Source organism: Miniopterus natalensis, chromosome 19, assembly GCF_054644295.1.
Source record: "Miniopterus natalensis isolate mMinNat1 chromosome 19, mMinNat1.hap1, whole genome shotgun sequence".
Taxonomy (NCBI): Eukaryota; Metazoa; Chordata; class Mammalia; order Chiroptera; family Miniopteridae; genus Miniopterus; species Miniopterus natalensis.
Window position 1 is genome coordinate 15,032,347 of NC_142099.1, and position 16,158 is coordinate 15,048,504.

Below are 16,158 nucleotides of genomic sequence, written 5' to 3' on the forward strand. Positions count from 1 at the left end.
AAAACACCAGCTAGGAGGGTAGAGGAAACATCCAGGCAGATGATGGCCTCCCAGCCAACGTAGAGTAGTGGAGATAGAGGTAGGATGGCTGGAGCTATTCTTAGCAAAAAGAATCAAAGTAGGGTTGAATAACTGTCCAGATTTTGGGGTTATGGGAGACGACTGGTCAAAGATGACTCCAGGTTTCTGCACCAACATGGAGGGTGGTGCTGACATTTACCAAAAAAGAGAAATGAGTAGGAGAGAACCTTAAAGGGAAGAGAGTGATTTTGGTTTTAGATGTTGAGTTTAAGCGGCCTATTTAAGAGCCTAGTACAGCTATTCAGTAAAAGTAAATGCAAGCCTGAGTTTAGAAGAAATGTTTGGACTGGAGGCATAATTTTAGGAATTGTCACATATGGTTGACAACTAAAGCTGTAGGCTGGATCAAACTATTTGGGCCTGGGTATCAAATGAGAAAAGAATTCTACTTAAAGTTAAGAAAAAGGGAGACGGTCAGAGAAGCCACAGAGAGAAAAGTAGGAAGGGAAAGGTAGGCTACCTATGCCACTTGGCAGTAATCTAGATTTGTCATGATAAGAGATAGGGGCTATCACAGAGGAGAGATGAACAAATTTTGTGTTGTAGTTTTGAGAAGCTAGTCTTCTATTATTAGTAAATCAGCAAATTACCATACTGTATATTATGTAAAGATATTTTCCCCTAAGTCAAATAGCTAACAACATATAGAAGTTAATACATAACCTAAAAATACCTTATGTTTCTTCTTGGAGAAATACCTTTTTAGATCAACATGCCTTTCGGAAACCTGTGTGCCTTATATCCACTAAGTGAATAATAACTATCTGTTGCCTGGTTAGACCCTATTCTGTTAAATCTTGCTTTGGTTACTCTCTATGTTAGTTCCAGATAATGTCTAAGTCTCAAGAAGGACACATGGTCCACACACAAAAATCATTGTATTTCTATGTGCTAGCAACTGGAAACCAAAATAAAAAACACAAATCCACTTACAATTACTCCAAAAATAAAATACTTAGGTATAATTCTAATAAAACTGTATATATATATATATGATCTGCTATACAGTGAAAACTACAAAATACTATAGCAGGTTGGCGTGTATCATGCCTTTTTCCAGAGGGCAGCTCTTTAACCACAAATGCTGCTGCTAATGGAATCTTTGGGTAAAGAATTATTAATTAATGTTATCGGCTTATAAAGTAATCTAAATTTATTGGATATACATTTAACAGTTTTGCTACCTATCTATAAATTAACTGCCAATTAAAATTAAATGACAAATAAAAATGTAGGTGACAATCCTCTAATTAGTGTAATTAGTATGTTTGTCATATACATTATAAACCTACTATAGATTTCTTCCAAACTTATTGATACAAGTTTTTTGTAATAACAAAATATGTTATATCAAAGCAAAGCTTTAAGAAGGCAAAATATCTGTTGCTATTTAATTGAAATTAACCTTGTGGTATGAAAACTGCCCTTCAAAAATGGAGTTACAAGTGATATGTTTAGAAGCTGAGGGTTTTTATTTTTGTAATTTCCATGTTACATCCTGTGGTGAAATAATCAGGAGATAGATTAAAAACACACAAACGTATGATTTGAAATCTTATCCACCCCTCAATCCCCAAAATCAAGAGAAATCAGGACTAAATGTGAATTAAATGTATCATGATATAGAATTAGTTTTTCATAATAAGAAAGAGAAACACTTCAACTTTAATTAAAGCATTCACATTTTAAATAATAGTTTAGTTCGAACTCTATGTGCAAGATGTCTTAAATTTGACTGCTACCCATGGCACTTCAAAAGTAAGTGTAATTGCTGACAACTAGGAAATATTAAAACTAGATTGTTCTGCTTTAACTATGCCCATTGTCATCTTTTACTAATTTAACAGGAAGGCACTAAAAGGGCTTCAGCCTGTGCAATGAAGAGGCAATAGTGCTCAATCAGACAAGTCCCATATTGAGTATCAGATACCAAAGACCCACGACTGAAATCACTGTGTCTAGACTCTCTGGCACCTGACTTTACTTATTTACCAGTGACCAGAGGCCAACCCCCACAGCTCTCTGTATTCACATACACCTCTACCACCCCCAACCCCCTGCCCAAACATCTTTGAATGATTATGGCAGAACTTTGCATGCCTCAGGAATCTCTTCTGACTGGCTACTCCCTAGCTCTGCTGTTTGAAGTGATGCTCTGGTTTCTGAACTTCAGCAGATAATGGCAGGCAGGAGCAAAGGGGGCTGTCAGAAAGGACGTTTACCAGCATTCAGCTAAAAAGAAGCATGTAGATCAAAGACGGGCCAAACAGGACAACTGTGGTGGAAAACATGTGGATCACTATGAAGATCCCTGCACACTGTTCTAGGGTAAAATATTAAATAACACCATGACATCATTACCTAAACATGTAGTTTGATTGGCCACTCTATTACCAATAAATACTTTTATAAGCATCTGGATGGCATTTGCACCTATTTAAACAAAACATGCATCTTAGAGGTCTAAATAACAATGAACTGTTAATGTGTACTTTTAACTATTATTAGAATACAACTATTAACTCCTGGTTATCCCCAAGTATGCTTACCTAAAACAATTCACCCACTGAGACCATTAAGATCACATGTAAAGACAGACTTGCCCCAGCCCCAAAATTTTGCCGAATACTGACATAATAGGGAAAAAATTAGAATATATTGGATAATTAGAGGCAATAAAGTACAAAAGAAGCAAAGCAACATAATATTGGCAGAGATTATAGGACACATTGAATATATAATCACCTACTCTGAATGTTAAGTAATTTTCAAAAGTGAACTCTAATCTAATTATAGGTTTAACCTATAAAACACATATAAAAAGAGCAGCATTTAAATTGGACTATGAATGGGTCCAAAATAATGAGAAAAGATCTGCTACTTTACTAATAGTACCTTACTTTTGTACAGTGCTTTATAGCTTAGAAAAGCTCCTTGATATCCCTCTAACGCAATGGAACACTATGGCCATACTGCACTTTGCTGATCACTGAGATGAATATGAACAGCTGCTGAACCACCGCTTTCCCCTTCCAAAGTGCTTTTAGCCTTCTCATTTGAAAACTGTGTTTGCAATACTTGGTGATCTTTACTAAACAATAATCTCAAAGTGAACAGAGTATTATATTAACTCTAAAATATTCTGAACCTGATATAGTTTTATTTAATAAATAGGTTAATCTGTTGTCACAAATGAGTATAAAGCTTTACTGGTGTTATAAACATTAATTCAAAAAGCCAATAACTCTGAAAGGACAATTTTTTTAATTCCTGAAGGAAGCTTGAAAATTTCAATTTAATTCCAGATTTGCTTTCTATCATTCTTTTATTTTCCCTAAATATATAAAAATTGAGCCCTATAAAGTACAAGTTATAGGCTGGATAGCCTTTAGGAACAAATATATTCTAGAGTATCATTTGTTTTCTCATAATATGACATCATACTAAAAAGCTTCAGGATGTTTATGACATAAGTTGATAATATAACCTCACATATTCCTATAAGGTTTGAACTTTTAAAAAGAAAAAAAAGTTGACTACTAAGTGAGTTTTAGAATATATTTAGAAGATTCTGTTCATAAAATATATATCATAAAATGTTCCGAAAACCTCACTGCAGAAATGTCTGATGTTAGAAAATTATCTAGCAAGAAAACATGCATGAATATTGTTCTAAAAGGTATGCGAGAATTTCCCACACACAAAGTTGTCAACTAATAGATAAAAATAATATCGCAAAGGTAAAATAAACAGGCTCTTATTTCTGATTCTTTATTTAGAATAAAGTTTTGTATTTTATGTCTGAGATTATACATTTTAAGAGAGAAAGGTAACTCCAAATCAAGAGTCAACAAAATAAGTTTTCCATTCCTTTTCAGTTTACATTTCTCTCCTTTATTCAATTTTATTTTTAAAAAACTCTAATCTGGATAAAAACAGTCAATCTAGGCAAGGATATTCTTCTTCTTTGGCTGCTTTCCAATTCATATCCTGTAGTCAATGAAGTTCTGACACTAAATGGGACTGAAAAAGGAACACCCTTTGAAACTGTAAAGCAGAGACCCTGGGAACATGTGGAGTAAGACTGTAGTAAATCACCTGTAATCTCCCTCTGACATGGCTACTCTTTTATTGAAAACTTGTTTGACAAAAAGCTTGATTACACTTCGCATTGGCTACAGTCTGACATGTGTTATCTCTGTAAAAAGGCTTGCCTTGTTAGATAAAATATGCTGTATATTCTTTAAAGGAAGTCTATTTCCTATAAACACACATAATTAGCTTATCTTCTGACATAAAAGGCTAAGAAGTTATCCTTGAGATTTTATCAGTTTTTTAATCACATGTAGATAACGTGTTAAAATTCTGGAATATGAAATTCAATTCTAGAAGTGTCTTACTGATTTGGGATGAACAGGAGGATGGTCAATTAATAAAAAGAGAAATTATGGTCTATTTTTTTTACTACTTATTATTTTTCAAGTAATACAAATTTAATAACTTACATTAGGCTAACAAGAAATTGCCTTTTAGGAGTCTTAAGAGCAATTACTTTTAATAAGTATGAACTATTATTCATATTCTTCTAAAGTGCTTTTAAAAGTGTTATTTTATCATATAGTATACATCCTGCAATTTTCTTTATTTTAGAAAACCATTTTACAGAAAATAATGTAATATTAAAAATCAGCCCCAACCAGCGTTTTAGTCATCAGATAATCAAATTACTGGAGCTCAGTTTAATAAAGATTAATGAAACACTAGTTATTCTATGAATGTAAATTCCCTAAGAGTAAAATCATATGTATAGAATCTCTACTCTTACAGTCCATGAAAAAAAAAAAATCACTAAACTCTCTGAAGTCAAGTAGACCTAACATATGAAATGTATCAAGGAATTGAGAACAGTGCTATAAAAATAAAATAATTTTGATGAAATTTTCCCATCAGAGAATGCAAAGAACTTAAAACCATCAACCATAACAATTAAAGGGCAAGTGACAAAGTTGTGAAATGTTTGTAATATGGCAAAGGGTTCAAATAGTTATATATATATAAATCTTATTTATTAACTATGAAAATATTAACACAACAATGGAAAAACTGTCAAGGGACATGAAGGAATAATTTATAACATTATAATATGTATAATAAATATAAAAAATGTTTGACCTCACCAGTATTCATAGGACTGCAAATAAAGAGACTCCATTTTTAGAGATATGATAATATCTAGTGTTGTTAAAAGTGAAATGCTAGTTGGAAATATAAACTTATGTCTTCTTAGAAGGTAACTTAGCCACATTGCATCAAATACACAAGTGTTCATACCTTTTGACCTAGTAATTCTACTTTTAGGAATTTAAACTAAAGAAAAAATCAGAGATATAGATAAGCATTTGTATACTATGATATTTATTCCACATTTTTTCATTTGCTTATATACATTTACTTACCTCTGTTTTTATATGATAAACTAGAAGAAACCTAAACATACAACTTAACTATATTTAAATTATGGTACATTTATGCAACAGAATGTTATACAACTATTAGAAATTTTTGAAGAATGTTCAATGACATGGGAGAATACTTACGGCCTGTTCAGTAAATAAAACAATCTGTAATTACATAGAGCATAGGATCCCAATGTTATTTTTTAACGATGTGAAAGGAAATATACCAAAACGTTAAGTTGATTATCTCTGCATTTGGTATAACAAAGTTATTTTCATTTTATACTGTTTGCACTCATAACAAATTTATATTATAAGAGGTTTTTTAAGGATTTTTTTTTTTTTTTTAGTAAAAGGACATATGGAAAATGAGAGAAAAAGGTGAAAAAAAATTTTTTGGACTGCTCTTTTTAAAAACACTGAAATCACTTACCTGTGGTATACAGTCAGTGTATGCAAACATTGATTTGAAGCGGTCATCCATGCTTATGTGGTAAAGGACACACATTGCTATCTGTTTGTAGTTTTCATTGCCTACGAATAAGAAATCACGGAAATGGTGATTGATATTTATATGATTAAATTTTTTGGGATAAATCACTCCAATTAATGGATTAAAACTTTTAAACTACTGAATCAAATCCTTATGTAACCCTCTTCTAGAAATATTTCAAGCTCCCTATTTCAATTCCCAAGTCTGAAGCAAACTACCTGTGAAATATCTCTAGTTTCCAAAAGATAATGTGTATTTTGCAAGATACATTTTTGGATTAAAAACTAGGTCCAAACCTAAGAATTAATAATTTTCAGTAGCCCACTATATAATTGGCCTCCCCACCCTTATTTTTTTAAAATATAAAACTTGATGTAAGTTGTACTATATGGATATGGAAACATACAGTACCAACATCAAAGTTAAAAAAAAAAAAGTTATTTAACGCTTTCCTATTGGGCTTTGCTATCCCAGAAGTATAGGCTTGGGAGAGTCGCCCTATGTTGCAAGGCTCGGCTCTCATAAGAACGCTTCATTCTTCTCTTGTTCTCATTGGGTTCTAAATTCCTTAACAAAGATAAGCTTGAGAAAAGGAAATCATCACAGTATAGATTACTGTCATTAGTGTATGCTCCTCTACCACCAATGCTGCCACCAACACTGTGAATCTCTCTTCCTTCTTTCCCGCTTCCTTGTGTGTGATAGAACTTAACTCCTCTCCTACAGTGAGAATGGTGGTGGAGAGGATGCGCTATGAAGATGATGAACGGACACAGAGAGAAGTCTGAGAATACTGAAGATGAGCCTCCCAATTAGCTACATGACTTCATGTATCTTTGGGGAGCATGTGCCAGGCAAACAAAACCTATAGGTGTTTCCCCCTCCCCCCATACTCCCTTCCCTCCAATTTGGGGTGAGCACAACTGAACAAAAGAAACTGGAATATGACTAGCACTACACCAGAGGTTTTTTTACCTTGAGGAAAGTGGGAAAGGAGGTGATGACAGATCTAAGGGACTACAATACTGTACTCAGAGGTCTATATAACCCAAGTTGCTGATACATTTTCTAGATTTTGTTTGGGTAAAGGTTCCCTAGAATTCAATCAATTGCTTTGCAAATACCTATAAAACTGATTTTCATCCCTTTCATATTTATTTAGGGAATGAAAAAGGGCATAAACTGACACTTGCTCTTTTATTCAGAAAAAAATGTAAATATTCCATAAATGGTCTTGTTACCCAGATGTTACTTTGATGCTTCTAATTCAAATCTTGTTACATGTCACCTTTCTTCTCTAAAGAAATGCAATATATGAATGAAGATTACAGCATATAAACCACAGGTACCTTATTCATCGATTCAATAATTATACAAATGATTAACTTTATAAAAATACAGCCTATAACTTTATGACATCTAGCAGATACCTGACAGCTGTGACAAAAGACAAAGTATTTTAGGACAAAAGTGAATACCTGGAGAGAGAAGTTGCCTAGAAATAACCTGAATTCATTTCTTCAAACACAGCTGCATACAGAAAGTAGAGGCTTTCTGGCTGCCAACATTTATTATTACTTAAAGGCTAATTTGCAGATCATGTAGCAATAAACAGCCAGTAAGAGAGATTAAATGGTCCAAGGAAAATAAGAGCTTATCCTTTATTATAAGCTAGTAATCTCCTTTATTCATTGAAAGAAAGGGTATCTTAGTTCTTAAAACATAAACCTAAAAAAAACCCCACCCCCCAACAATCTTGTATATCCTAAATTAATTCAAGGGGTTGGACGGTATGATTTTCTCCTAAGAATTCATGACGAAGAACCATAAACTCCAGCTAACCAGCTATGATTCCTCCACATCCTACAAATGGCAAGCATTTCAAAAGGGCTCCTTCAACACTTACAGACCTCAATTATTCCCTAACAGCATCCCAAGTAAAAACAGGCTGCCAATCGTCGGTGTGCTGGCAGAGCACCAAACGCCCTGTGAATTCTGAGCAGAGCAGGGAAAAGACTGAATATTTTGAGAAGTAGGCCTTAATGAGTAGAGGTGGATTAGTCAAATCTGTTCAAGTAATAAGGCCAGGGTGGAAAAAAAATGGCCTAGTCATTACGCTTCTTTTGGTATTTATGGTAATAAACATGAATCATGATGAACTCACTGGCTATTAAATGCAGAGGTCATAAGTACTTCGATAGGATTTCCACAGGAATTCACCGTTAATTAGCTGGATCATTATTTGAAAGTGTTCCTGAATTATCTTAGCAGTTGTGCAGCTATTCCCCCAAAATTGGTCATTCCCAGCTGAGGGCAGTTAATGCCTTAACAAACTGGTCATTAACTCCAGTAACTGATTTTGTGGGAATTACTGCACTTATAAAATACAGTCAAGAGGTTTTGTTTTTACTTCTTTCTTTCCAAAGAAATTTGCAGCTGTAGTTCAGCTGGGACAGCTGAAGGAGAAAAAAAAAATCAGCTCTCCGGGCTGCTCTCACGATCGATATTCTGCCAATTAAAGGGCAAACGCATGCTGATGGGTTCTGAATTTTAAAATGTCTTCAGTTTTTTCATTTCTGAAGTGATTAGTAAAAACACCATTTAGCCACTAATTTTGTAAGACACTTGGGATTTTCCATTCACAGTTCAGTCACGCAGAAATATGAGTTCTGAACACCAGAACTCGAGGCCAAATTTCCGCTTCTGCAATAGACCCAGCCCAACACTTTGTAAAAACAGAGTGAGAACACAAGTTATGGGCCACATCATTAGCCAGATTCTCATTCCCTCTACACTCCATGTCTTCGTTCAAAGTAGAAAGCTCCCTTTGAAGTCACAAAGGCTCCGTGAAAAGATAAAGAGAAGTGGGAATATAAGCACCCCTCTATTAGAATAGAGTAGCAGTAAGGTGACATATTACCCCTAGAAAGTCTATGTGAAGACAACATTCAAGAGTCATAACTGTCTTTAAGTTTCTTATAGAGTTAGAGCCCTTAAAGCTCTATCAATATAGTGAAATGCCACAGGCAAAACACCACTTAAAAAATAATTGCAACAGTTATTAAACACATATATTGAATATAGTGAAATATACTAAAAGTATACTGAAGGTACATTAGAACATCTTTGTTACTTTTCCACATAATTTTATGTTTAACTTATTAGAGCACATACTGCAGAGACATACCCAGTATAACCAGATAGCCTTAGTTAAAACTTGAAATTGGAGACAACAATTTTTAAGAATGCAACTACACTGGATAGTTTGCTATTTTATATTTGTTCACAGTCAAATCTAGTGAAAATTTGAGATAAATAGGTAAAAACCAAGAGTTTTTAACCATGAGTTGTGGGGGAAAAATGACAATTTACAAGTTACAGTGATCATTATGAAAAGAAGTATAACAACAGTTTTTTGATACAATGGTTCATGGATAAATGATATTATGTCCTATTAATTTAAAAACTATAAATCTACCATTAAGCTCAATAGCTCTGTTACAGTAATAGGCACTCACTAAGTAAGTATTCTAAAATCCAACACTGTTGATGCAGTTGCATTCTTTTTTTAGTATGTACAACTATACATTTTGCCATGTAGCTTATTTTTCAAATATTTTCAACATGTTTTCAGTTATTTTATTACCTTGTCTGTAGTATTCTTTTATTACATCCAGAGCATACCACAACAACTTCTTTATAATACACCCTACAAAATATGCATGCTTGTGGTACAAATGATAAAGACCAAAATAAAGCCCTTAACAATGCCTGCTTTCTAGCTTACGGGTCCCCATCATTGACTTAATGTGCTTTGGCCAGCCTTTACCATCTAGAAATGGAGACACCCCAGGCAATATTCACACACAGAGTATTGGAACCAGCTGGTGATAGAAGAATCTTAAGAAAAAAGGCTTCTTGATTTAATTGGGAAAACAGGAGGAAGCATAAATTTTACTGCCATTAATAACTTCAAGCAATCTTGATATGACTCTACCTCACCCTGACGGCTAGACATGTGCTTTTTGTTAAAGCGTTTGCCACATCTCACCCCTATTGTTTGCTCACTTGATCAGGTAAGAAAATGTAGGTTTATTTATAGGATAACGGGGCCTATTAAAATTGAGAAACAGTGCAGTGGTCTATGAGGACCTGCGTTCCAAAACAGATGTGTGAAATTCCATAACAGTTTTGTAATAAACAGGCTAAATGAAGTTATTAAAAAATCTACTTTAAGTTTCTTAAGGAAACCTTCTTAAAGGCAACCTAGTTAAAAAAAAACCAAAACACCTCCTAATTGGAAAACATTATTCTGACAGTTTCCAAATAGTTTTTAATAATCAAGTCAGAAAAGGTCATTTATAAAATATTGCTCTCTTCACAAAATAAAGGAAAGCTTTATTTCTTCATTTTATGATGCTTCTGATAAATTAAAAATTAAGTCTTGATATGTAATGAAAAAACTAAATTTCATATTATGGAGAGGAATTTCAAAGGTGTTCAGAACTTAACTTTGCCAATTTTCTTTTAAGGACCTATGACAGAATGGTCAAAGAAAATAACCCTTAATCTTTAAGTGATCAAAGTTTAGAGTCCAACAGTATCTGCTCTGGCCATCTCCAACAATAAGGGAAATCAGACTTGTCTCAACAGGAAGAAATCAAACATTTATCACTTAACTCTTGACCTGGTCTGACTCCTGACATGCTGATAAAACCTTTCTACAGCCTTGGAAAACGTCCTGAAACCAGATTACCTAATGTAATAGATCAAGATGAACCAGGTGCCATTCCTCCTCTCAAAACCACTCTGGGCCCCCTCCCAGGATACAGCGACATTTGTGTGAATTTAGAAAACCTCAGAAACTCAAATTTATCTTTCGGTGAAAAGAACGTAGTCTAATGTTACTCGGACTAAAATCTGGACCGTTTGTGAAATGACTCATGTGGGACTGTGAGGCAGGCATGACAGCACGCTACTGAACCTGGGAATCTTATTTTCCTGCCATAACCGGCAACGCTAGCTGAAGCACAAATCGGCCATGCAAATTAGCATGGACTCACACTCCTCAAATTATGAAGAATCAACATACATACAGATAGGAATTTGAATCAAGATTTGAACTATGGCTCAAACTCTCATACTCGTATACTCAAGCGCGACATGTGAACACTGACCAGGGCGGCTCTGCTAAGGAAAGGGCAACTTTAACAAAGTGTCTGAGATAGTTAACTTTGGTAGCTAACTCGCACACAGATTTATAAATTATATGTTAAAGTGCCTAATACAAGTTAAGCACTTGAAGACTTACTGAGTATGAGTTTGACCTTTAGCTATTACAATTTTTATAAATACTGAAAAGCTTAGCAATATCTCTAGGTAACACTACCAATTCCCCAATTTTTAGAAACATTCTCGTCTCTGCTCATAATGAACTAAGAAAGTCTGGCAAGGCATGGTCATCTGTGATGCTGGCTTCAACATTATATGGACTTTTGAATACTTTAAAAGAACAGTACGCTAATCCAAGATGAAACCTGTCAATTCATCTAAGTAGTGCTTCTCAAACTATCTGTGGTGTAGGGCCAGGTTTTAATTTTTTCTCTCAGTGTGTCAAAGACCAATACTTTTGTAAAGTATAATAAAATGAAATTAAAGATATGCAAAATATAAGTTCAAAATTTGTATTATTATATTCAGAAGATACAATTTTATTTAAACTGCTGTAAGTGTCTGAATGCTTATTCTCAGTTTCTGGATTTACTCATTAGCAGACCAGTAACAGTTTATACTTTGAGTATTATAGTATTAGAAGACTCCTGCCCCAAATTTACACAATCCACTCAAGATATCTACATCATGTAATGAAAGCGAAATGACAGCAATGTTTAAAACAAACCCCTAGAAACAATCAAAACGAAGAGCAAGAAGACTTTTTCTGTGCTCCTGCTCCCTTTCACTCAGCAGCCAATAGCCCTAAAGCCTCCCTTCCCTTTTCCTCCTCCTCATCGTAGCTGGCATTTCTACAAGGCCTTCTATGAATTCTCTCATCTGCTTCGCGTAACAGTCTTATGACCTAGGTCCTATTTTATGCCCTTATTTTCTGAACAAGACAAAAGGCTCAGTGAAGATTAATCGAGTCTCCTAAGGTGGCTCAGCTAGAGTGAAGGGAAGGAAGACGACTTGAGCTCAGCTCTTCAGAAGTTCACCCCTTTCATGTGTTCCTTTCATGCACTAACCACCTAGCCACCCACCAACACTTACTGAGAACCTACCTGTTCCAGGCCTTGTTGTAGGCACTGGGTATACAGGAGTGAAAACAATGGACACGACTCTACATTTTCATGGAGCTTGTGGTCTTTGAGGCCTGGGACATGGTGATGGTGAGTGGATGGTGACACGAGAAATAAAGTAATTACATGAAAGATACATTATGTGGTGATTACGTACTGGGGAGGAAGAGGAAAGGGACAGGACAAAGAGCATCAGGAGCCAGGGGCTGAAATTTTACATACAGCCACTAGACAGCAAAGCCTGAGGAGGTGAGGAAATGAATGACGCAAAGACTAGGAAAGAACATTCTAGGCAGCAGGGACAGGAAGCGCAGAAGTCCTGAGGGAGGAGTGTGCCTAGTGGGTTCAAGAATAGCACTTCGGCCTATGTGCCTTTAGCATAAGAAGAGAGGAAAAGAGAGAGAGAGAAAGAGAGAAAGAGAGAGAGAACTACAAGCTGTAGTTACAGAGGTGAGGAGGAGCGAGGAGAGAACTTAAAACTCTTACAGGCCCTTATAAGGAGTTTGGTTCTTCCTCTGAGATGGGAAGTCAGGAGACTTCTGTGCAGAGAAATGACATGATTTAACTTAAATTTTATCCATTCATCTACTGATGGGCAAAAAGCAAGGTAAGAAATGTAACTAAATGTCTAAGATTAAGAGAAAATAAAGGTTATCCTAGGGGAATGGGAGGGTTTCGGTCATGCCTAGAAATCCAAAAAGAAGATTAAGAAAATATATTTTGGCAAAACCAAACATGTCTTCTAGCTGTATTTAAGCAGCTAATTTGAGACTCTTGGTGAATTATTACTACCAGGAGTGTTTTCATTTAATAGGAACTAAAAGCTTTAAAGGAATGCTCAAATTCATAGTGTGCTCTGAGGACCCCTAAAGGAGATCCACAACATCACACCATTTTAACAATACTAGTGTATTATTTTTCTTTTTTTAAACTCTCATTCTTTCATAAGAAGCTATATAACATGATATACATGACATACATGATATATATCACAACAGACTGCTAAGTGAGATATGAGAGCCAGCTGTTATCTATTAAGCCTTACTTTAAAGAGATTAAAGAGATGTGCAAAATATAAAACTATGCCATTTTTCTGTTTCATTTTGGAAAAAATTACTTTTCATAAAAATATTTATGTCAACTTGTAGCAGGTTTGTTACTTTAAAATGAATAAATATTAAAAATTTTCTCAGTTTTAATTTTGAATACCATAAATATTCATAGGTATAAACTTCTCATAATTAAAAGCTCTTTGGGGATCCTCAATAATTTTTAAGAGTGTGAAGGGGGTTCCTGAGACCAAAAGTTTGAAAACTGATGTGCTAACCACTAAATTTCTATAATCTCCTGATAAACAGGGAAGACTTACAAAATAGCGGCAAAATTGTGAAAAGTGGTAATTGCCTGTAATTTATGGGCAGCTACCTAATCTTCTAACCATTAGGTTGGCTGTGCCTGTTTGATTTTTATTTTAACAAATGAAAAAATTCACATCTGATGAAACCTACATATTTTATAAGGCCTACTCCCTTGAGTTTAAACCCCTTTGGAGTCAAGTTAAAAATTGAAAAGCTGACATGAAAACTCAGAACATTACTCAATTTAAAATACGTATTAATATCATTCACAAAGAAAAAAATGTAAATAAACTCAAAATTATCTGAAAGAATTCACCAGTGAAATCTGGTAGTTTTAAAAATAAAATTATTAAGTATACACTCTGTAATACACTGTCTTTGTCATGTGATATTTAAACTTTATGCATGAACCAATGTCATGATGAACTAGGCTCTTGCAAAGAACACATTTCCACTATGCATTTATTTATGCTTGTTTCTATGCTAATCATCCCCAAGCACATCAAACAATACTCGGCTTAAGAAACATCCAGCTAAAGCAACTGAGAGGTGCAAAAACATCATTTTCCTGGTGCATCAGACAAAAAGCTAAGAAGATTTAGTTTTCAAGCTGCTTTTGAAACACTATCAGTGCATTCTCCAGGGAACTGAAGAATACACTGTGACAAGGAATTTCCTTGCCATCTCCCTACCCAGGATATTCTGACATAAGGAAGCACTCCTGAGACACATCAAGGTCAAATGGCTTAAGGACTTATGACAAGAAAATGTATTTTTAAATTATCTGATTCTTAGATGAGCCAAAAAATCTTTAAACACTTTAAAAAAGTTAACTCAATATCATAAAAACCTGAACAAACTGTCTATCAATTGGATAAGTAAAGCGAAGCTTTCCAGGTCCAACTCCATTTGCATATAATCACATCTGCACAATGATATGGCTACGATAGGTGTCCCCAATGAAAACATGAAGTTACTAGGCATAAGTAACCATGTCAAGTACAGGGAAGAACAGAACTGGAAAGATTTGCAACTGACACTGAACTAGGCAGAGAGAACTTTAGGATTCTTATGAAGTCTTAGGAAAATAACATATCAAAAAATAAAATAAGAAATGAGGAATTTTGGTGGTATTTAAGAAAAAAACAAGGAATACTTAGATATAAGGTTTTCTACAAACTGAAATAAAATTTCTGAAACATTTTGAGGGAGAATGCCATTCTCTATGCCTCAGAAAACATCAAAACTCTTCAAACCAATTTCAGGATTAAGTGGAGAAAGAAAAATTTAAATAATAATTTCTAAAATTTCTTATTTCTTTTTATGTGTCTCTGACATCAAAGGGAAAAAATTAAAAATTCTTAAATGAAATGCTTTGTTGTATGATGAAACAATATTAAAATAAATTTGGCAATACTGAGTTACAGTTCACTCAGAGCCTCACCTGGCAAAAGGGCTGAACTGTAACACATTCTCCTCTGCCTGTAATAATTACTCAGATCACAGAACCTCCCTCCATTATATATATATATATTTTTTCAGTTATTCAGCAATTTTCACAACAGCAGGGGTCGCAATGTACTAGTTAAATGTTTCAGGATACAAGAGAAGGGGATTAAATGTTCACATTGCACAGTTTTATTGGAACCTGAAAGATTCATGATTCATTGTACTCTAGTTAAAGTAATCTATTATTAAGTATAAAAAGATTTTTCAGTTATGGGGTCCCCAAATAACAATAAAAAACCTACTTAAAATGTGATAGTATTTCCAGTTGAAACAGCATCCCTTAAAAATCATTTCTGAAAAGTTCTACCACATGTATAGCCCTACAACAGTACTTCTGCATTTTCTGCATCTTTTAAAAATAAGTAATTTCTATATATAAAATGGGTAATTCTTTAATTCAAACAGTCATCTGTCAATGTGAACATATATTAAACAATGAATTTATTTCTAATGAAAAAAGCAAACTGACCATTCATATTCTACTGCATGCTCTTTAATTCCTTCTCTGTGACTACAGTGAAGAGCGTGCAGTCCAAATTCTTTAACTATTTGATTTATAGAGGGTTTTTTCCATTTCAGAAAAAATTTTATTCCCACGTAATCACTCCAAGTATTTGCCAAAGAATAGCCTAGAACAATTTAGGCTATCAACTGATCAACACATTAAAAGTCCAGGAGAGGCAGTGATAGTTCTGAAGATGTGAAAGGAAAGAAGTCTAATCACTCTCTTAGTTCAATGTTTTTCAAATGAATATCAAAATCAATTGGAGAACATAAAATCAATGAGGAAGTCATAAGTAGAATTAAAAAAATATATATATAGTGCATTATACATAGATACGGTAAATACTTCTTTGTGAAGACTTTAAAAATTATACATATTAAACTAAATGTATAATATATATCCATAAAGTATCATGTATATTAATATGCACATATGGACATACACATCACACATCACATATACG

At 34.2% G+C, this 16,158-nt stretch overlaps 1 protein-coding gene across 2 annotated transcripts in view; it reads right to left on the minus strand.

Annotated features, from left to right (window-relative positions):
• The window catches only part of KIFAP3 (kinesin associated protein 3), a 100,738-nt gene that overhangs the window by 51,431 nt on the left and 33,149 nt on the right, over nucleotides 1–16,158 (minus strand). For both annotated transcript variants that reach the window (XM_016221445.2, XM_087827751.1), the window contains exon 11: nucleotides 5,971–6,071. In XM_016221445.2, the coding sequence (XP_016076931.1) occupies nucleotides 5,971–6,071 (101 nt within the window). The remainder of the gene's footprint in view (nucleotides 1–5,970; nucleotides 6,072–16,158) is intronic.